Source organism: Crocodylus porosus, unplaced genomic scaffold (assembly GCF_001723895.1).
Source record: "Crocodylus porosus isolate Cpor-Errol unplaced genomic scaffold, CroPor_comp1, whole genome shotgun sequence".
In the NCBI taxonomy this organism is placed as follows: Eukaryota; Metazoa; Chordata; order Crocodylia; family Crocodylidae; genus Crocodylus; species Crocodylus porosus.
Window position 1 is genome coordinate 33,503,224 of NW_017728949.1, and position 22,306 is coordinate 33,525,529.

Genomic DNA, 22,306 nt, shown 5'->3' on the forward strand with positions numbered 1-22,306 from the left:
TATTTATACTTAATTTTATCATAACTTTTTAAATGATGACAGGAAGCCACCATTAACTTTAGAGTTAGACATGGTATTTTATTACTGGAGAATATGTGACCTAATTCTAGTTCTCTCTGACATAATTTGTCTCATTTAAATTAAGTTGCATTGTCCCTATTGAAAAATAAACTAACATTCCAAAATCAGGTCCATCTTTAACTTGGGCTGTGTTGGAAGGAAGGACCTGATATGCCTTCATTAAACTCAGTGGAAAGAATCTTTTGACTTTAATAAGTGTTAGATCAGTTTAGAGTTAAATAAGCAGGATTTGTAGGTTGAGGGGAATTGTATGATGAAAAAGGCATACATTATTTATCATTATATATTATAATTTTGATGACATCCTGCCAAAACACAAAACCATTTAGAAATAAAGTTTAATGCAATATTAAGAATATGAGTCAATCTCATAAAAGATTAGAAATTCCAAGTCAGGTTTAACACTACTGATAACTCTTCCCATTATTCTTACAGATCACTGCCATTTTGAAATACATCCTAAATTTATACCAGTGGCAAAAATTTCTCCCCTCTGATATGCTTAGCTGTCTTCCACTGAAATAAATTTGAGTTATATATCCATCAAGAGAACACTTTAAATATTTACCCCTTTTTATGAACAACCTCCATTCTCAGGTATACAATAAATTATATTATCAAAATTATATTATCAACACCCATACTAGCAAATCTAAGCTAAATAAAGACGGTTAAAAAGCCAGAGGCTGAATTGATTGAATTGCATAGATTGAACTCATAAGCAAGTGAACAGACATTCACTTTTAATTCTGGAAATGCAGCCACATGCCTAAAGTGGCCTAGGCCAGAAATAGAGGGTGGTGCTAGAGCACACAGCTTGGGCCAAGGCTAGCCTGCCCACCCTGCAAGGGGAGTGTGGAGTGGAGGGGATCACAGCAGAAGTGCAAAACATCCAAGGATGCTGAGGTACTATGAGTTAATTTGAATAGTGAAGGGATTGGGGACAGAAGTTCAAGGAACCAATTTAAGCTAAATCAGTTAAGTCTGATTTACATCCATCCATGTTTATCTTAGACCAGTTTTGGCCATTTTGAAAGCAGTTTATGTACACTGAACTTCTGTTGTATTACATTCTTGAAACAGTTTATGGTCACTTATATGAGTTTATGTTTAATTTCTGTCCCTAGCCCTAGAATTTCAGTTACATCAATGACTATTCACTATGCTTGTATGCCACTATGCCTGTAGTCTTACAGGTTTAAAATATTTTTGTGGGTGTAATCTCCTACAAAGATGTATGTATAAAATAGCCTCTTGGAAGTAGAGAATAACTGGGTGCTTGATGGTACGCTGGCCCTCTCTATTCTTTAATATTCAAGCACTGATATTCTTAGATGATGTTCTTTGATATTCTGCTTTTATTGTTTTTAGCTGTCATTTATGTTACTTTAGTTACATGTTTTTTGGTATTTTAGGTACACGTTTTGTGGTTAAATAAATAATAAAAATAAAGTGGTTCAAACAGATGGTAGTTTGGTCACATACTGCTTGTAAGCAAAATTTGTCTCAGTGACATTGAACTGCTAACACAAACAGATCTATTACCCTTTTTGCCTTGCTCAGTAAGATACTTGCCCTTAAGGTATTAACCTCTGAGCCTTGGTGATAAATCACTGAATGATAGAAAACTTGATCCAAATATAGCAGAGTTGGGTACATTATTCAGAGGGTGAAGAATAACATCTGTGAGGTTTACAATGAATGATTTTTGATATACTTAAATAGTTAACAAAAATTTATTGCAAGAGATAGTTTGTCACTAGATTTACAGTTTCAAGGAACATAGTACAAAACATAGTGCATTAGCTTTGTCTAAACAGTAAATAGGTGCAAGTACACAAAGATTAAAAAAAAGGAGCATACTTTACAACATAAATTACAGTACTATAAATATATTTTATGTACATTATATTCTAAGACATAATTTCACTTATATATATATAGTTCATATTAGTGTCAGACTATTCAGTGCTTTAATTATATTATAGATCAGAAATTTACATAAAGTACTTGCATCATTACACTTACAGTAAATGATTCCAAATTAATGAGGCATTTTAACCAATCTCAATCATTTGCAGAATGTCAAAACCTAGGAGTGCTTTAGATAGAGCAATATGTTTACTTGGAGTTCTTCTTCCCATTTGTATTCTAGAAAGTCAAGCCTAGAAGAGGGGCTGTAATGGAATGACAGCTGGATGTGGGGACAGCAACGAGGGGAAAAGCGCATGGGGCAAAGGAGGAAAAGCCAGGTGACTTGGATGAAGAACTGAAGTTGGAATTAGTGGCAAATGTGGGGGAGCAATAAAAGTTGTGTGGCCTCCTGGACAAAGTCGAGGTCCAACTGATAGGTGAGGTACAGGTGTTCTTGAAAGAGCTGGGACTTGTGACAGGAACTGTTGGTGAGGCTGAAGAACTTTAAAGGTACTTGCAGCTGCGGCAGCAGCAGCAGCATGCTGCTGTAAAACAGTGTGATGGATTGTGGTTACAGAGGTAGAACACAGTGGCTGCTGCAAAGGTAATGGCTGCAGAGGAGAGTTTGAAGGTTGAATTGCAGGGGAAGGAAAGGTAAATTTCATCTTGTTAGCCAGCATGTTTTGCTGCATGATCTGCTGATAAGCCTCACATTGCAGATCTTTAAATTTCTCATGGTTTTCTTGGGGAAATATCAAAGTCTGATCAGGTAATGTGAATGGGGTAAGTATCTGTTCAGTAGCTAAAAAGGTATGACTGTTTATGTGTGCTTCTTTGAATGGCAAAGGTGGTGGGCTGTTAAAAATGCCTGAATTGTACCGTAACCATTCACTGGTTGCTTCGTTTATTTTCTCTTGTGGTACAGTTTCAGCTACTTCATAGTGGCATAGATAAGATTTAGGAGGAGTTTGTTCCACATTTCTGTCAATATTGGGCACTTTATATGGAGCTTGAGTTTCATGAACAGTTATATTTTCATGTTTCTTTTCTTCTTCCAGCTTGTTCTCTTGTGTTGCTGTTGTTTGAACACAATGATCAGAAACAGAAGAAGCAGAGTGTGTGGCATCCTCCAAAAATGCATTTGGAGTGCTCTCCATCCCGAAACACTCTGTTGATTTGTCTTTTTCTACTGAATGCAAACTATCAGCTTGTAGAGGCAAATTGTTTTCTCCCAACTGCATTATTTGGTCCTTATCTTTTGCATAATCCATTATGGGTTGAGATTTTGTTTGTTCAATATTATCTTGAATTAACAATTCCCCCAAAATATTTACTGTAGAACTGTCTTTCAAAGGCCTATAATTTTCATTTCTTTTTAGTTCCCTGTCAACAAACGCATGATGAATTCTATTTTTTTTCCTTCTCCTTTTCCCTTTAGGTTTACACGGTACAGTTAGATTACTCATTTGATTTAAACACTCTTGTGATAAAAATGTCTGTTTATATGAACTTTCATCTGACGAACAAGAATATGTTTGTTGTCTTCGTTTTCTATGGGATCGTTCAGGTTCATCAGTCAGAAAGTTGTAAGCTCTCTTTATAGACTGGCTTTGACTTGTACATTTTTCCTTATTATATTGGCCCAGACATTTATGATCTGGACTACAGGTAGACCTTTTGACTCTCCAACCACAAAATGTTCTAGAGTACATTAAGTTATGTCTTCTGGAATTCAAAGTTAATTTTTTTGAGCATTTGTGAGAGCTTGCTTTGTATTTTCTGTGGAGATGTTTAAAATCAGTGCAGTGGTCATTGCTATTTGTTGTGTTCCAAATAGCACATGTGCCCCTATGCTCATGTATGTGTGCTGCTGTGAACATAACTCTTTTATGATCACTGTTTTCAATGCCAGGTTTTTGACATGACTGTTGCATTTCCTCTGAAGCTAACCACATGCTGCTAATTTCAGACTTGCACATGTTTGGAGCGTTCTGAAGAGGCTGAAGTTTATTTTCCTTAAGATAATTAATTTCCTGTCCAGCTGTTAAAGAAATTTCATCTACTGCCTTTCCAGTTTTCCCATGATGATGATGACACAGTTTTCTCCTCCCTCTTCTTTTTCTGTTTTTGCGAAACCATTTTTCACAAGGTTCTTTGATCCATCCTTTATTCTGTCCCTCATCTATCGCAGTATCCTGTCGTGAATTTCTTCTCGAAATGTGGTACTTTTCTGTTTCTCCAATTCTGAAAGAGTTGTCTAAGCACAATTTAACTTGTTTTTCAGAATCATAGCTTTTAGTTGAAACACCATCAGTTTTAATTGAGGATGCATGATTGCCCACATTCTTACACATTTCTGTTTCACAGTCAGCTAACTCTGAAATAGATTTATCAGCATAATCCCAAACTAGGCTCCGGTCAGACTCAGTCTTGTGGTGAGAGTGAGGTACATTTAACTCATGCTTACTCTTCTCTAAACTGTTAGTTGATTTTGATGACTTGAAGTCAAAATATAAAGGATTGCAACTGTAGGAAACTGATGGTTCTGTATTGGTGTAAATTAACATTTCAGATGGCCACTGAAGAATAGTAGATCCATGTTTACTAAGGACAGGAACAAATGGTTCACAAGATCTTTTATATGAATCTGATTTATTTTGCAAGGCTGCACTGCTCCCTTCATAATTTGAGGAAATTAATACATTGGACCCAAGTTTTTTAATTTCATTTTCAGCCTTGGAGGAATTACTATTAATGCCTTCCTTATTTTCCTCAGTGATATCATGCAAAGACAAATTATTCTCTGTGACAACAAAAGCTGTGGATTTGTTTCCCAGTAGGTCAGAAGTGTTACATTCTATGGGTAGTTCTTGATTACAGATGGTAGCTGTGGGTGGAGTTGTATCTGGGAATGCTGTTGAATTTATGTCAGTGCAGTAGCCATTCAAACCAGAATACATAGATTGTTCCAAATGAGAAACAGCAGGCAGCATTTCTGTATTCTCGAGTGTTGTGTTTTCATTACTGGCTAGTTCTTTTGGTTCCTGAAACTCTGCAGCTTCTGCTGTGTCAGTACATTTTTCCATTAGTGAGTGAATATCATTATGTTTCTCCTCAGAGCACAGAACCATTTCTGTTGTGGATGGAGACTGAAGATTACAGGAACCTGGAACAAATCTACTTCTTCTGCTAACTCCATGTTCAAAAGATGTTTCATCATTATATTCATAGAAAACAGCTGCTGAGGACTCCAGTTTGACAGAAGCTTTCTTTGGAAAAGCAAAAGAGAATCCAACTTTGTGTCCTTGAGCTCCATGTATTTGATTCCCAAGTTTATTAGTGTCAGATGCATTACTGCTTGTACTTTCAGAAGTGGAAGAAGCAATAGAAGCAATATCTTTAGTATTCTGTGCCTTGTACATTAATGTGGAATTGAAATCTTGTTGTTTGTTAGAAGAGTCTACGACAGCATTTTGTGAGATTTCATTACAATTATCTCTCACAGTAACAGTAGTGGACTTGAACATGGGGCCACTCCCAGGAGCACTGAAAAAACAAAACACAACCTGCCATAAGTACACTTCAGAGAAATTAAATGTCGACAGTTACTGCATTCCCACTGTACAATTACATAGAAATGTGATTTTTATATTTGTATCCATCAAGGATTCTACAAAAACAGGTTATCTAACAAATTGTTTGCTACAAAAAGTCACAGCTTCAAAACATGAATGAACTTTTTCATATTGCAAAATATATTTAAACTAAAAAAGTCTCTTAGCTGACCTTCACCTCACTCACAACCTCAGATATTAGCTCCCCTTCTCCATATGATCACTGTATTGATGACCTTCATTTTTGTGATTATAAATACAGTTATGGCAATCTCTGCGAATTCTTACATGGAAAAATAGTCGCTGAAAGTATTTATGCTCTCAGTATTCATCCTAGATTTTTTTTTTAAGTCTATGACTGTCTTCTTTTAACAATCATTACATGTCCTCCTACAAGTGTTCATGTTTCATTCAATAGAAAGCAAAAATAGATAAAAACACATGAAAAACAAAATTTCTACAGACTACAAATAACTGACCTACAGAGCACAAGTAGTCTATACACAACAGTCTGAGCATTTTTGCAGTAAAATAGGTCATTTTATTTTTGAAACTCAGCCAATAGCAACTTTTAGTCAAAATGAAATACAACACTTCTGTTTTAACTGGAAAATCAAAATTACATTTTTAAAGCAATGATGGATAAATCTGAATACTCAAAAGGTTTAGTGCATGTGACTATGTGACACTCCTGCTTGAAGAAGGGTGTTTGTACCTGAAAGCTTGCAAAGAGAATTTTTTACAACTATTTTACTCTAATAAAAGACACCAGTTTTACACAAAGAACGTTGTCTGCCTATGTCCTTAGACCAACACAGCTACAACCAACACCCCTGTAACTATGTAGATGTGTTACCAAGTTTAGCCTACTTGGGATAGAACTCAATATAGAAAACTCACTAGAAAAGGGTTCATCATGAGCAGGGATCCCCAGTCATTGCCTCTCACTCCCAGCCTCTTGGCCCTGGCCCGCGCCCTGGCCCTGGCCCTGTTGGTGCCCCTGACTCTGGACCCACTTCCCCCTGCTCTCAGGCTCCCAGTGTGGAAGGCTGGGGTCTGGGGCTGGTGGCCAGTGGGTTGAGAGTGAGGGGTACCAGCAGGGCTGAGGGGGCTGTGTGTTGGCAGTGAGGGGCATTGACAGGGCCAGGAGACTGTGGGTTTGGAGTGAGGGACACTGGCTAGGTTGGGGCGGGGGGGCAGGTTGTGGCTTGGGAGTGAGGGGCAATGGCATGAGCAGGGGGAAGGCACTGGTATATCAGGGCTGCTTAGCACCACAAAGTAGCATGGGGACAGCTGAAATTGGACCCATATCCTGGTGAGCAAAGTGGGCAGGGGAAGCTCAGATTTTCCATATTAAAAAGAACAAAATCAAATGCCAAAATATATAGAAATTTAGAATTAATTTTATAATTATCATTGAGGCACTGGTAGGCTTCCAAATTGTTTTAAAATTGTAGATTCATAGATGCTAGGGTTGGAAGGAACCTCAACAAATCATCAAATCTGACCCCCTGCCATGGCAGGAAAGAGTGCTGGGGTCAGATGACCTCAGCCAGATGCCAATCGAGCCTTCTCTTAAAGATCCCCAAGGTAGCGGAGAGCACCACCTTCCTTGGAAGCCCATTCCAAATTTTGGCCACCCTTACTATGGAGAAGTTCTCCCTGACATCGAGCCTAAATCTGTTCTCTGTCAGTCTGTGACCATTTTTCCTTGTTACCCCAAGAGGCGCCCTGGTGAACAGAGCCTTTCCAATCCCTTGCTGCATCCCCCTAATGAATTTTTAGGCGGCCACAAGATCATGTCTCAGGTATCTCTTGCAGAAGCTGAAGAGGTCCAGGTCCCTCAGTTTCTCCTCATAGGGCTTGTCCTGTAAGCCCCTAACCATACAAGTGGCCCTCCTCTGGACCCTCTTGAGTCTATCGACATCCTTCTTGAAGTACAGTGTGCAAAACTGGATGCAGTACTCCAACTGTAGTCTGACCATTGCCGCATAGAGGGGAAGTATCTCCTCCCTGGTTCTATTTGTCATGCATCTGCTGATGCATGATGAAGTGTGGTTAGCATTGCTGATGATTTCATCACACTGATGACTCATGTTCATCTTGGAGTTCACTATGACTCCAAGATCCCTTTCTGCTTATATGCTGATATATATATATTGCATTATGTGGTTGGGGCCTATCAGGATGTGGGAGTGAATAGAAGATCCCAGGAGTGGGGGACAGCATTGCTGCAGCTAAGTAAGACTGCATTAAATTTGAATCCAGCCTTTGTTATTGCTGTCTAGAGCTACAAGTTATATTTACAGTATATGAAACATATGCCAGTAAAATCATATATTAGTAAAACAGATTGGTTGACAGTAAAAAGTTTATTGATTGTTAATATAACCTTTTTTTCTTGGATTGGCAAGCCTGGGTCCAACCTAGAAAGTCCCAGTAAAATGTTTTGTATCTCTATTGCACTCTAAGAACAACACTTAAGCCAGATCTGATTGTTTATTCTCATAGTCCTGTAGTCCTGTATTGTAATATACATTATATTCTATCAATTAAATTTAATGAAGTTCTAATTTATTTGCAAATGCAGTTTTTTGTGTTTTTATGATACTATTTAAATAAAGCATTATACAGAAATGCAGAACAATAAAACATGCTTTGAGTAATAAAAGTTAATTTTTAATTTGAGTTCTGTCTCTTTATTTATTTCTAATGTTCCACAATACTCCGTTATTAAAGACTGCAAAATATCATCACTTCATTCAATAACCTGCTCCTTTTCCTGCAGATTTTCATTTAAAATCCCTAATTTTGTCATCAAACAAGTAAATGAATTTTAAATATTCTAGTGTTAAGTTTGCTAGCAGTTTAGAGTCACAAAATAAATACAAATCCATATTTTGTGAGGATAATTGAGGTTCAATGCAAATTTGGTCCCACATATCTTAGCTCTCGCACATTTATGAATTCAGTGAACAGAACAGGTATGTGCTACAGAACAGTCAACTCAAAATGAGCAAGAAAGACAAATTCAGGAATAATAAAAATGGCCAGTTAATTTCTGCTTGCAGAATTAATATTGTTGTTTATAAAATGTAGAGCGAGAAATGAAGACTGTTGATAGATTTTCAAATTGCACATTTACTTTACAGTCCAGTTATTTTGAATTTTTATCTGTAAGTTAATCAATATGCAAGTCATCGAGAGAGAATGAATACAGAACCCCACAGTGTTACTTTTTAGAGTATAACCTCACTGTAATAAACATGTCTGTCTTTTCTCTGATGAAACAAGTAGCACTACTGCACCTTCTTTACATGTACAAAGCACCCCTGGAGCCCAGCTAGAACTTCCAAAGTTGCTACTGCCTTTCATTATCTCCATAGTATACCATTAAAGTATTTAATGTTATATATTCTATGAACCATAACAGTGAGATAAAATTACCTATGTGTTATCTAAAGGTTCCAAATGAACCTGATGAAAAAAAGTAGAACCACACTCAATACATCTCAAAAAGTTATTGTCACTAAAGAAATTCAAAATCAGATTCTGTGTTGTTCATTCCATATGCACACTACCCACATCCATGACATCCCCACTTCTAGAGGAGACCTTCGTTTCAGTATGTTGCACAACATCCAAGTTACAAAGATTGCCAGCTCTCCACAGAAACTGCAGAATATTTGGTCAACTGCGGTATCTGGCAGTTTATGTAGTGAGATGCACCTGGAAACAAAGTCTGAATAAACATTCTGTTTACACAGCAATCACCAGCTTTTTTCTTCTTGTGACTACATTACATAAACCGAAATTGGTTCAAAAGCACTTTCACTAGACCCTCAGCATCAGAAGTATTTAATTTTTTTATTACACATGCTGTCAACTCCAGCAAACTAAGATCTGTTAATATCAATTAAGAATGTATTTCCAAATTCAATAAGAATGGACAACAGGTATCAAGTGACTCTTATGTACTCTACTAGGCTAGGGAAAAGTGGAAAAAAACCTTTATATTTTAATACAGGTTCGCCAGTTATTTAAATGTAAAACTAGATTTTGGGATGCATTCCCAGGTAACCAGTTTGAACACTAAATCACACAGATCTGTTACATCTGGGAAAAATAGAATGTATTTCTCTCTTCATCAATGAAGTAATGCCAGGCTTCAAATGTATGACCTAGTTCACTAATGCTTTCAACAACAGTGCCTAGTTCCATGAAATATGCATGGAACATTTTCTTAAAAACTAAAACTACATGTCATTTTAGCTTCACTGAAAAAGTAACGTTAAACATTTATTTCCCCATGTAGTGCCAAATCAAATTACAGCAGGCATACATCTTCAAGAATACTATAAAAACATGTGCAGCTTGTTCTGGATGAGGGTCTTAATAATGCCATGTCCCACAACCCCAAGAGTCTGAGAATTAAATACTAGTGTGTTTTACATTTCAGTAAATATCCACTTACCAAGATGTCTCTTTCCTTAGTTCAGCTAATTTGTGCAAACGTTGAAGGGCCTTTTCCTGCTTCCTTTCATCTTTTCTTGACTTAGAAGCTACATTTCGAGCAAACTCCCTGTGTTTCAGTTCCTTGAGTCTCTATTAAAAAAATTAAAAATGAAAAAAAGAGATTTAATATAAAAAGGATGCACAAAAACAGCAGAAAACACCTATAAAGGCTATCATTTTCTATTATTGCAAAAACGGCGAATTTGTTCATTTACACAAATAGAGAGGATTAGCTAAATACACCATAGCATTACCGTTACTACAGTGTTATATTTGTTCTGTTTACAAAATTTAGTAGCAATTTTGCCAGGTATAGTCTTCTGTAAAATAAGAAAAAGGAAAGAAAAGAACATCCAATTTTTAGTTTGCTCAGCAACATTAAAAAGTACACTAGATGGTTACATGATTCTCTCTCTCAATTTCTTACATTTTTGTATCCATTTACTTAAATTCATTCCTGGTATAATCTTACCTTGTACAATGAGGTTATACTTTAGGTGAATTTAGGACTTCAGGATGAATGGAAAAACAATAGATATACAAGAAAAATGTTTTTATCATTCTGAATAGACAATCCAAAATTTTATATTATGGGATCATTGAGTCAGCTAAACATGTCCAACATTTGATAGATTTTTAAAGTGAAAAATAAAGCAATGCATGCCACGTGCATTGCTTTGTTACTTTGAAAAAATAAAGCTTATTTTCTCTACAAAAATGTTAAATCTTTGATTTTGACAAATTGGTTAATCTTTGTTATATGCTTTGGAAAGTGGAAATTTGATAAATAGATTTTATCTAGTTCTACCAGCAAAAATTGTCAAGGTTGAAATTTGTGATTAATCATAAAAAAGTCCTTCACCCTATCTAGCAATCATGGCCATGGCAGCAGTCAGCTAATTGTCAACCTCCAGTCAAACATTAAATTTAAATTTAAATTTAAACTTAAATTAAATTTAAGGCATTTTAAATTTAAAATGAGTCGTAAACTTATTCTACATTATTTACAGAACATTTTTGTGGTTCATTCCCCATTAATGGTGGCATACATATAATGTAGGGGTCTGATATGAATAATAGCACAGACAGGATTTTTTTTTAAGTGGATAAAACACCACAAGGGAACTGCTAGGAGCCTGTTGTGATACCATTGTTTCCATAGCCATAAACCTTGGTATATGAAAGCACTATGATCGACAAAGATCAGTAGTCATTTGGCACAGAGAACCAACAATACCAGAAATTGTCTGAATTTATGTCATTAAAGGTGTACTCAAATCTATCCTGTCAGAGTTGTCCGTTCCAGAAGTGCAGGCAGTGGAGCAGAAGAACTGCCCAATAAACACTAATTTCTATTTTCCTTTGCTATTTTTCTGTCTTTGTTCTTTCTAATTTGATCCTGTCACTGAAATTACAAATAAAAAGACAACAAAGTATAATACAACACAATCTGCTTATCCTCTGTGCTTGTCTGTCTGTCATTTTGGGTGATACCTAAAACACACAGACATATAGACAAGTGAAATACTTTCAGATAGATGAATGTTACCTTTTTTCTACAACTTTCCCATTATTTTGCCAGCAGTTTTCTATACTTTTGAGGGAAAGTTTGATGGGTATAGAGAAATGATTGGAAAGATAAGTGATTGTGAATGTTTCCTAGCTAGAATCATCAACAACTTTATTACCATGCTAAAAGAAGTGCAAGGTTAAATAGCTCAAGCAAGACTTGGATGTACGATTGCTTTATTTTAAAGCAGTAGACCAAAAGTGTGAAGGTGTTTTTTCATAAAATTCCTTACCTCTGTGTAATCTTGTTTTCCTATAGATAATATGATACTGACCCTGGTTCCACTTTGCACTCACGCTTGAAACTTTGCATTCATTTATTAAATGCATTTTGAGCATTGAGTATAGTAGTTGATGTAAAAAATGTGCAGAAACAAAGGACACGGATACTACAGAAGAATGAATGTCACTGCTTATTGTGGCATTTTATCATTTTCTGACCATAAATATGTGTTTTTCTTTCAACTACTCATTCAATGAATAAGAAAAAAAAATGCAAAAAGATAAGGACAGCCATATTACTGTTTAAGGGAAATAAGTTTTCAGTTTTCATCTTAAAGACTTACAAGAAGAAACTGAGCCAATCTGAGCAAAACTAACCTTTATGAGTACTTAATTATAATTATTGTGATAATTATTGCCTTGAGTTCCCCGTAAGGGTCAGTTTTGCATACTTTCCTTCCATAGGTAGGTTGAAGTGAATATTCTATTTATGTAAGTGTCAGCAGGGGTTATGAATCTGGCACTAAATATTGTATATTTGTATTTACTACACAATTGGAGAGCTTCTACAGCTGAACTCTGTAACTAAATTCCTTGAGACTTGCATTGAACAGGACCAGAAAATCTTGTTTCCCAGTATGGATGTATCCATTGCTGGCTTATGGAAAGACATGTGCATTTGTGTTGTGTACACAAAAACAGTCCATGCTGTTCAAAACTATTTTCAAGCAACATGATATTGCAAAATAATATCACGGTGTCAATCTGAGTTTCATGTCAAATTAACCAGCTGCTATTTGTTCAGCACATGTAAGCACAGAAGAAATACTGAATATTGTTATGTAAGGAAATTGTTTTGCTTAACTGTTGTGAATAGGTGTTATAACATAAAGGTGCCTGAGGTCAGTTTTAATTTGCACAGCTAAACGTTCAGAGAACGTTTTTTTCTCTTCATATACCTGTTCATTCCAGATTCACTCTTCTCTCAACTAGCTCTGGATGGTCTTTCATATACAGTAAAAGCTCTGTCAACCGGCACCTTACAAGCTGGCATGTCTTATCAAATGGCATGCCGGCTTCTAAGGTAAAGTGAAACCAGAAGTGCCCACTGTGGCACTTCTGGTTTCGCTGAGCCCCCATGGCCCGGGGCATAGCAGGCTGCATGGGGCCCTCCTCCCCATCCCTCAGGGCCCACAGGAGGGTCGGCAACGTGGTGGGAGGGTTGGCGATGCCCCAAACATGGCAGGAGAAATGGCGGCCCAAACAGGCAAAGATACCTGTTTGGGCCTCTCAATTAACCAGCATATTTTGTTATCTGACACCCCCCATTCCTCATGGGTGGCAAATAACAAAGCTTTTATTGTAGTAAAAGTAAATATTTATGAATTTAATTGCTGTGTGTGTTACATAAGAAGTTATACTATGTGAATTTTTTTCTTTCCTTTTTTCTAATCTCCTCTACAGAATATGCAAATGACTTAATAAAAAAAATGTTGGTATAGAAACTTCTCTATTTAAATTATTTAGATAGCTTTTAATAAAACATGCTACTATGCATAGTCAGTGGCATATTCTTGCAGTAAGTGTTGGTAAGTCTGGGACCTGAGTTACTAGGCCTGTGCAAAGTGGCTAGCATTTGTTTTGGATTCAGACACAGCCAATTTAGGGGACAGTGATTCAATCTGGTGATTCAAATCACTGTCCCATCCCCTGCCCACTCTCCCAGCCCTGGCAATGGCTACCCCACCTGACCCAGCTCTTGGCACTTTGAAAAAAAAACCCCAACTCATTGGGTGCTGCCCTCCACTGCCCCATGCTGCATGGAGGGCTCTGCCACAAACCCCCCAACCTCCCCCCTGCTGGCCCAGCCCCCCCATGGCTGCCTTGCCCATCCCAGCTCCAGCCCTTTAAGAATAAAAGGCTGGCATGGCTGCCCCACTACCCCGTGCTGGGTGGGGAGCTCTGCACAAGCCCCCAGAAGCCCCAAGGAGCAGGTGAGTCTTGGGGGGGTGTTGGGTTTTTTTCTTAAAGGGCTGGAGCTGGGGCAAGAGGGGCAGTCATGGGGGGTCTGGTAGAGTGGGGGGGTTGTGAGACTCATGGCAGAGACTCTCACATGGCATGGGACAGTGGGTGGCAGCAGGGATTGCCCCTCCACTCGGCAGCATCCAGTATGTGAGGGCTTTTTTTTAAAGCACCAGGAGTTGGGGTGGGTGGGGAAGCCATGGGGGGGCTGGGTGCACTGGGGTGACTGGGGGAGCAGGCAGGGGATGGGGCCTGGTGGGGGTCCAGCTCCCTGCTGCAATGGGTGGGGACTGCCTGAATCACTGAAGCTCTCTGAATCTTTTTTGAATTGATTTGGAGAGCTTCTAAGCGATTTGGACCTTTTCATTGGTCTCCTGATTCAATTCAGATTTGGAGATTCAGGCACCAAATCAGGCCAAATCTCCTTCAAGTTGAATTAGCACCCTAAGTTTTGCACATCCCTATGAGTTACTTATATGAAGACATGTCTTCCCTATTCATACGTCAGGAAGAACTGGCTTAATACTAATTCTTTCTGAATACTGTTGTTATTTTCTCCTATAAATCTATTCATCTGATAAACTATAACTGAAAGCTCCCATCCTTATAAATTCTTATTCAGGCTGCTAACAATAAAAAAGCAGTAAGTGCTTATAGGAATGGACCACAAATAAATACACCTAAGAAGGTAAAAAGGATAAATGGAAAGAAACACCTGTAGTCTATATATTATTTGATATATTGATATATTGTAGAGTGTTCTATGGGAAGTTTTGAAAGAGATGTTGAGATTCTCTTTTCCTTAATATGATTTTGTGTACTGGAATTATAAATTATAACCCTCCATTGTTAATTTATAATATATATGCATTTATATCCATGAATTCTTTCTATGCAAATTATGAGTGAAAATCTAACTGCAAGTATAAAAGTTCAAACAAGTAGAGAACTCATCAAATAGTTTGTCATTAATAATTTAGGCAAGAGATTTCTCTGAAGGCCAGATTTTCTACTGGCCTGCACCTGTGGAAGTTATTCACATGGAAGCAAGATGGGTATAAAATGTAACTGTTCTTATTAGATAGCATTCTATGACCACTTTTAACTCATTTGTAAATGGCTGTGCAAGACATCAAGCTGAGGGAAACCTGACCCTAAGGCTTCATTCCTACAATATGGATGGATACATACACTCATGCAGAACTCCATTAACTTTAATTTGACTTTTGGATCAGACCTACAATATCAACATTTTACCCTCTATAGAGGTTAATTGGTTGTCTTCCTGTACACTGAAATGCACAAGTCATGAGCCATTCATGGACTGCGCATATTACTTGAGTCTATATGCTAGGGAAGAGCTGGTGTTTATCATTACTATTCTTCCCTCTGTTCATGAGGAGCACCAGTGACATCTGTACACCTGAGCTGCTGAGGGAAAGGAAGTGTTCCTGGCTAGGAAAAAGTCTGAATCAGGTTGAACTAACCTGGGAGTATGAGAGTCTCAATGTGATTCCTGTCTTACTCCTGGTTCAGCAGAACCATAAACTGTCCCCTGTAAATCCTGGGAAGTAGGGTTCTTAATATTCACTATGCATTTTGTACTATAATTACCATTTGTCCATACTCCACTCAGAAGCTGAGACTTCCACTGCCAATACCTCCATTTACAAAGAAGCACAAGTATTGCTTTTCTATCTCTGGAAATTTTGATTTAACCAAAGGAAGTAAGGCCATTTTTTTACTAATATACAAGCCCCAGGTATCTATATCATGGAAGATCAGTCTTCAACTCCCATTTGAAGCCCCATAAGGACAAAGTATTAATGGTCTGTGTCAACCCCCTGCCACTTCCAGTGTCAGTTTAGTAGCACAATGAATACATAGTTGTGGGGTTTCTGGACATCAAGCTGTTAAGTGGTCAAAACTGCTACATGACTGACAGCAGTAAGTCTGATCAGTGAAGATCAGAGAGGGTATTAACACTTCATGTGTGACTGCTCAGACATCAATCATACTTTTATGCCACCTAACTTGTGCACATCCTAATTGTAACATGTAACTTCACCCTTATGCAGCTCCCTGATCAGTGTTCTGACCTTTAGGAGTTTTCCCCTTGGTTTGCCAATTTTGGGGGGGGGGGGAGGTCTCATTCTGAAGTATCTTATGTGGGGGGGGACTAGATACTTCACTCAGGAGTGTGGATTTTACTATAGGACCCAGGAACCTAAGTTCCTTTGTAGGTATGGGCCTAGGTTCATAATCACAGGCAAAGCATTGAGCACATTTTTTACATCTCCTTTACAAATTTTTTGCCAACTGACAAAGGTTGAACTTTCTTTAACTGAAGATTTAAGTATTTGTAACCAGAGCACTTTAAACTAATAGGCTTAAAACATGGACAAACCATAAATTAATAAATATGCTTGAGCTAGCCAACACACTTTTAGTGGTTGAAAATGAAGCACAAAGAACTTGAATATTTTCATAACAAAATTGACAGAAGGAAAAAAGAAGCAAAGGCATTAAGTTATGAAACTAGTATCCTAAGAACTTTAAAACAGTTAATATGCTAATAAAAATGCTAATAAATTCCATATTAACAGAGCTGACCATGTGTAATACAAAGAAAGTCAGATAATGTCATTGGAAAATAGTGAAACCTTCATGGAGCTTATAAAAGTATGGAAAAAATGTTACTGCCTAGAGCAGGTGTGGTGTGGATCTGCTCACTTAGCTCTGTCAATTGTATTCATTCCCCACTCTCCACCATGCCCACCTTAAAATAACCACTAAAGAGTTGCTTCTACAGCATAGGTCATAAGAAGCGAAAGCAACTAGGGTTCACTTTACTGGCTGGGGCACAACCAGAAGCACTAGGGACATCTCCTTAAAAGAGGTGGGAAGAAAGAGATGCCCAAGGATCCAGAAGGGGCTGGGGCTACAGTACTCCTGCTACTATAATCCTTGGTGCTTCCTGAAAATGGATTAGCAGTTGTAGCAAATTATGCAGAGAACTTATAATGCTGAAGATATCCAGGTCCTTGTATTCACTTTTAAGAAAGGAAAAAGTTAAAGCACTGACCTATTCATAGAATCATAGAAAACTAGGGTTGGAAGGGATTTTAGGAGGTCATCTAGTCCAACCCACAGCTAAAATCAGGACCATCCCCAACTAGATCATCCCAGCCCAGGCTTTCTCTTCTTGGGTCTTAAAGACCTCCACAACTTCTGTGGGTAACCTGTACCAATGCTTTACTACCTTCCTCATGAGAAAGTTTTCCCTAATTTCTTACCTAAACTTCCCTTCCTGCAATTTGAGACCATTGCTCCTTGTTCTGCCACCACTGAGAACAGTCTAGCTCCATCTCCTTTCAAACCACCCTTCAGGTAGTTGAAGGCTGTTATTAAATCCCCTTTCAGTCTTCTCTTTTCCAGATTAAATAAGCCCAGTTCCCTCAGCCTCTCTTCATAACTCATGTGCCTCCAAGCATTTTCATTGCCCTGTTAGACTCTTTCGAATTTGTCTATATCCTTTCTGTAGTGGGGGGCCCAAAACTGGATGCAGTACTCCAAACATGGTCTCACCAGTGCCAAAGAAGGGAATAATAACTTCCCTCAATCGTCTGGTAATGCTCCTACTAATACAGCCCAGTATGTTGTTATTTTTCTTTGGAAGAAAAACACACTGTTGGCTCATATTCAGCTTGCTGTCCACTTTTCTGAAGAGCTGCTACTTAGCCAGTCCATCCCCAGCCTGTGCAGGGTTCTTTTGTCCTAAGTGCAGGATTTTTCACTTCTCTTTACTGAACCTCACGAGATTTCTTTCGGTCCAATCCTCCAATTTGTCTAGGTCTCTATAAATCCTAGCTATACTCTCCAGTGCATCTACTATTCTACCCAGCTTGGTATCGTCTGTAAACGTACTGAGGGTGCACGCCACACCCTCTTCTATGCTGTTAAAGATATTGAACAAAACCAACCCTAGGGTAAACCCCTGGGCCATTCCACTTGAGACCAGCTGCCAACTAGATACTGAGCCATTGATTACTACCTTTTGAGCCTGATGATCCAGTCAGTTTTCTATCTGCCACATAGTTCATTCATCCGACCTATACATCCTTAGTTTGCTTGCTAGAATGTTGTTGGAGACAGTATCAAAAGCTTTGCTAAAGTCAAGGTATATCATGTCCACTGCTCTCCCCACATCCACAGAACCAGTCATCTCATCATAGAAGGCAAACAGGTTGGTCAGGCATGACTTGTCCTTCATGAATCCATGCTGACTGTTCCTAATAACCTTCTTCTCCTTCAAGTGCTTAGAAATGGATTCCTTGAGGATCTGCTCCATGATTGTTCCAGGGACTGAGGTGAGGCTGACCAGTCTGTAGTTCCCTGGACCTTCCTTCTTTCCTTTTTTAAAGTTGGGCACTACATTCACCCTCTTCCAATCACTTGGGACCTTTCCAACCACAAGGCATTGTCAAAGATAATGGCCAGTGGCTCTGCAATCACATTGCCCAAATTCCTCAGCACCCTCAAATACATTGTGTCTGGCCCCATGGACTTATACACATCCAACTTTTCTAAATAGTTCTGGACCTGTTCTTTCATGACTGTTGGCTGCTCACCTCCTCTCCAAACTGTTGCCAGATGCAGTAGCTTAGGAGCTGACCTTGCCTATGAAGATTGAGGTGAAAAAGGCATGGAGTATTTCAGCTTTTTCTGCATCATCTGTCACTAGGTTGCCTCCCCCATTTAGTAATGGACCAACACTTCCCTGATCCTCCTCTTGCTGGTGACATATTCATAGAAACCCTTCTTGTTACTCTGTCTCCCTTGCTAGCTGTAATTCCAGTTGTGCTTTGGCCTTCCTGATTTCATCCCTGTGTGCTCAAGCAATATTTGTACACTCCTCTCCTAGTCATTTGTCCAAGTTTCCACTTCTTGTAAGCTTCTTGTTTGTGTTTTAGTGCACTGAGGAGTTCCATCCTAAGCCAGGGTGGTATTCTGTCATAATTGTGAGTCTTCCTTTGCATTTGGATGCTTTCTGTGCCCTCAGTAAGGTTTCTTTAAAGTACAACCAGCAGACTGGCCTCCCAGGGGATCCTGCCATCACTTCCCTGAATAAGTCAAAGTCCAATTTTCTGAAGCCCAAGAGTCATTATTTTGGTCCTCCCATTTCTTCCTTTCTTTAGGATCCTGAACTCAATCATTGCTTGGTAACTGCTGCCCAAGCTGTCATCCACATTTCCCACCAATTCTTCCCTGTTTGTGAGCAGCAGGTCAAGAAGACCATGGTCCCTAGTTGGCCTCTCCAACACATATACCAACAAGTTGTCCCCAGCACTCTCCAAAAGTTTCTTGGGTTGCCTGTCCATTGACCTCCCAGCAGATGTCAGGGTGACTGAAGTACCCTTTGAGAACCAGGGCCTGTGATCAGAAAATTTCTACTATCTGTTTGAAAAAAGTGCCATCCACCTCATTTGGTGATCTATAGCACACATTCACCATGCATCATATTCGTTGCTCTCCCCTCTTACCCTAAACCAAAGACTTTCACCAGGCCTATCTCCAGTTTCATACTGGAACTCTGAGCTATCATACAGCTCTTTTACACAAATTGCCACTCCTCCTCCTCCTCTTCTCTTCTCCCCTGCCTCTCCTTCATAAACAGTTTTTATTCATCCATGACAGTACTCAAGTCATGCAAGCTATCCCACCAAGTCTCTGTTATTACAATTACATAGTAGATTTGTGACTGTTTGAGAATATCCAATTCTTCCTGCTTGTTTCCCAGGATCTGTATATTTATGTGGTAACTAGCTGATTGACCTGCTTTCTCAAGAAGAATGAGAAGGCCTCCCTTGTTCCCCCTTCTACTTGTGATTCCTTCAGATCACCCACTTTCCCACTTACTCTGGGGCTTTGGTCTCTGTTGATGTCTCCTGATGACTCTTGGTCTGTGGCTGCCATTGTTGGTCTCTCTGTGTTCGTCACATGTACATATAGCTCATCACATGCACACATACTAATTTGGTCCTTGTAGGCCTTCTCCTAATTTCATCTGTTCTCCCAAAACTGGGATTCAGCCTGCTCCACCCACTCCCCCCAACTCTGGGGCTTAACCGGTGACACCTTTAGCTCATGTTATAGAACAGTGTGGTACATGCCTTCTCTTTCCCAGCCTGTGTTTGTAGCCATTGGTCTTGTGTTAGACAGCCTGTATAATTTGAAGGCTGTGTGAAACTGCATGGGTGACTGGTGCCTCACGAGTCCGGGGGGCATGCCCCCCCCTCTAGTTCCACCCCCAGGGCTTTAAAGCAAAACTTTAAATACCATTTCTAAGCCAACAGTCTCCATCCACCCTGCTCACCAACCCTGAGAACTTGGTTTAAAGCACTTCTCGCTAGGTTAGAAAGCCCATCTGTGAAAATGTTCTTCCTTCTTTTCATCAGGTGGATTCCATCTCTTCCTATTTATCTTTCTTCTTGGAACAACATCCTATGATTAAAGAATCCAAAGTCCTTCTGGCAACACCATACTGCAGCCACGTATTGCTCTGTGGGATGAATCCACTCCTGCCAGGGCCCTTCCCCTTGACTGGAAGGATTGAGAAGACCACCTGAGTCAAAGAGAATACCACCTGAGACATCACATCACTTCTTCCATGCTGTTTTAACTAAGCAATATCACCTTCTGCTCACAGATCTGTCTCCCTGGGATTTATGCTATTAAGTAGTTTCAACCAGTTGCAAGTTTATTTTAAAGTCAAATCCCTAGAAAAGTATTTCCTTCTTCTTCTAGAAGTGAAAATTACTGCATCAGATCCATATGCTAAGGATTGTAGATAGACAAGATTCAGCTTTTTCAGATCAGTAAAAGCTTTTTCCATAAAGATGAGGTGGCATGAAGATTTTGTTAATGCTCACTTGAAATCACCTGTAAAACTCTTGATACCATTTCTGAACATGTTTCCTCTCCTGACAGCTAAAAAAGTAACAAAATTGGACATTGGTTAGCATTAAAATATTCTGACTTAAAAGATGGTAGAGTAAAACCAAGCAGAGTAACTAACAAGAGTGTAGAAAGTACTACAGGGGAAATAGTTTTAGAAGAGAAATAAAAACAGAACAGGCATCACACAACTGATTAAATCGATGTGAGCCATAAGGCCTCTAAAGGGAATGAACCTGTAACAGTTCATTCCTGAATGGACAGTGATAAAATTGAAGTTATGTTGGACTAATCTAAATTTAATGTTCAATGCCTCAAGTATTATCTATCTATAAATAATGAGCGAACTCTCAAGGAAAGGTGATATGTATATTCATTCCTATTACACTGCTCACTGCTGCATTTCTCTGTGCCTATTTAATACCAAGATGGTTATCATCATTATAGTGTCTGAGCACCTTGCAACCATTAATTTCTTAGCACAACAAATGGGAATCTGAAATCCAGCTAGATTTTCTGCAATGGCCCAGATCACATGGGAAGTCTAAAAGACGTAGGAACTGAACTCATATCTGCAGACTCCTATTTCTGTGCCTTAGACCCCTGCCAGATGTTACACTTAAGTTGACCTTAACTTGTTAATTGAATCTTAAATGGTAACCCAGCTGCATGTTCATGAAATTAATGTCATGACAAAACAGGAAACCAGCCACAAAATAGTTTCACAAAATATGTGTAACATTTTTGTGGCTGGCTCTAACTGCACCTTAACTTAAATGTTTGTCAGGGTCCCTGCATTGCAGCCTGATTCCAGCTATATAGTGGGCCTTGGTTGATGACTCCACCGTGTTGGCAAGCTAAGAGTTATGTGGTGCAGTTCTGCATGCATCTGTACTCTGCTGTTGTCAAAAGGGGTTCACCAGCTGTGCTGGGGTGCCAGCTTGCAGGGAGCCAAGGGGCACTCAACAATCCAGAGGGTTGACTTCCTTGCCCTGCAGCTCCTAAGGAGTTGTGGTATAAGGCAGTTGACACATCCTGGCCAAAAGGATTCTGTGATTGAGAAAAGATACCAGGTTTTCCCTACACTGGAACTTTAAAAAACTGCACATGAAGTTTTATGGTATTCCCAGCACATGGGGATTCTCAGATTGATGAATCTCTACTGGATTCCAGAACAAGACATGCTGAGAACATAAAAATTGTGTGTTCAGCTAGGCGGTACATGAGGTTTTCTGGCATTCTCATCCTGGATTTAGGGCCAGCCCCAGGGCAGAGTCTCCAACCAGCTCTGATGAAATACAACAATTAACTTATTGTCAGCACATGGGGATTCTCAGATTGATGAATCTCTACTGGATTCCAGAACAAGACATGCTGAGAACATAAAAATTGTATGTTCAGCTAGGCGGTAC

At 39.0% G+C, this 22,306-nt stretch overlaps 1 protein-coding gene across 1 annotated transcript in view; it reads right to left on the reverse strand.

Moving 5' to 3' along the window:
* Positions 1–1,423: 1,423 nt before the first annotated feature.
* The window catches only part of ZNF804A (zinc finger protein 804A), a 304,708-nt gene continuing 283,825 nt past the window's right edge, over positions 1,424–22,306 (reverse strand). Inside the window, exons 3-4 of the mRNA XM_019554628.1 lie at positions 10,084–10,214; positions 1,424–5,541 (exon numbers count right to left, since the gene is read on the reverse strand). Of these exons, the coding sequence (XP_019410173.1) occupies positions 2,247–5,541; positions 10,084–10,214 (3,426 nt within the window). The 3' untranslated portion in view covers positions 1,424–2,246. The remainder of the gene's footprint in view (positions 5,542–10,083; positions 10,215–22,306) is intronic.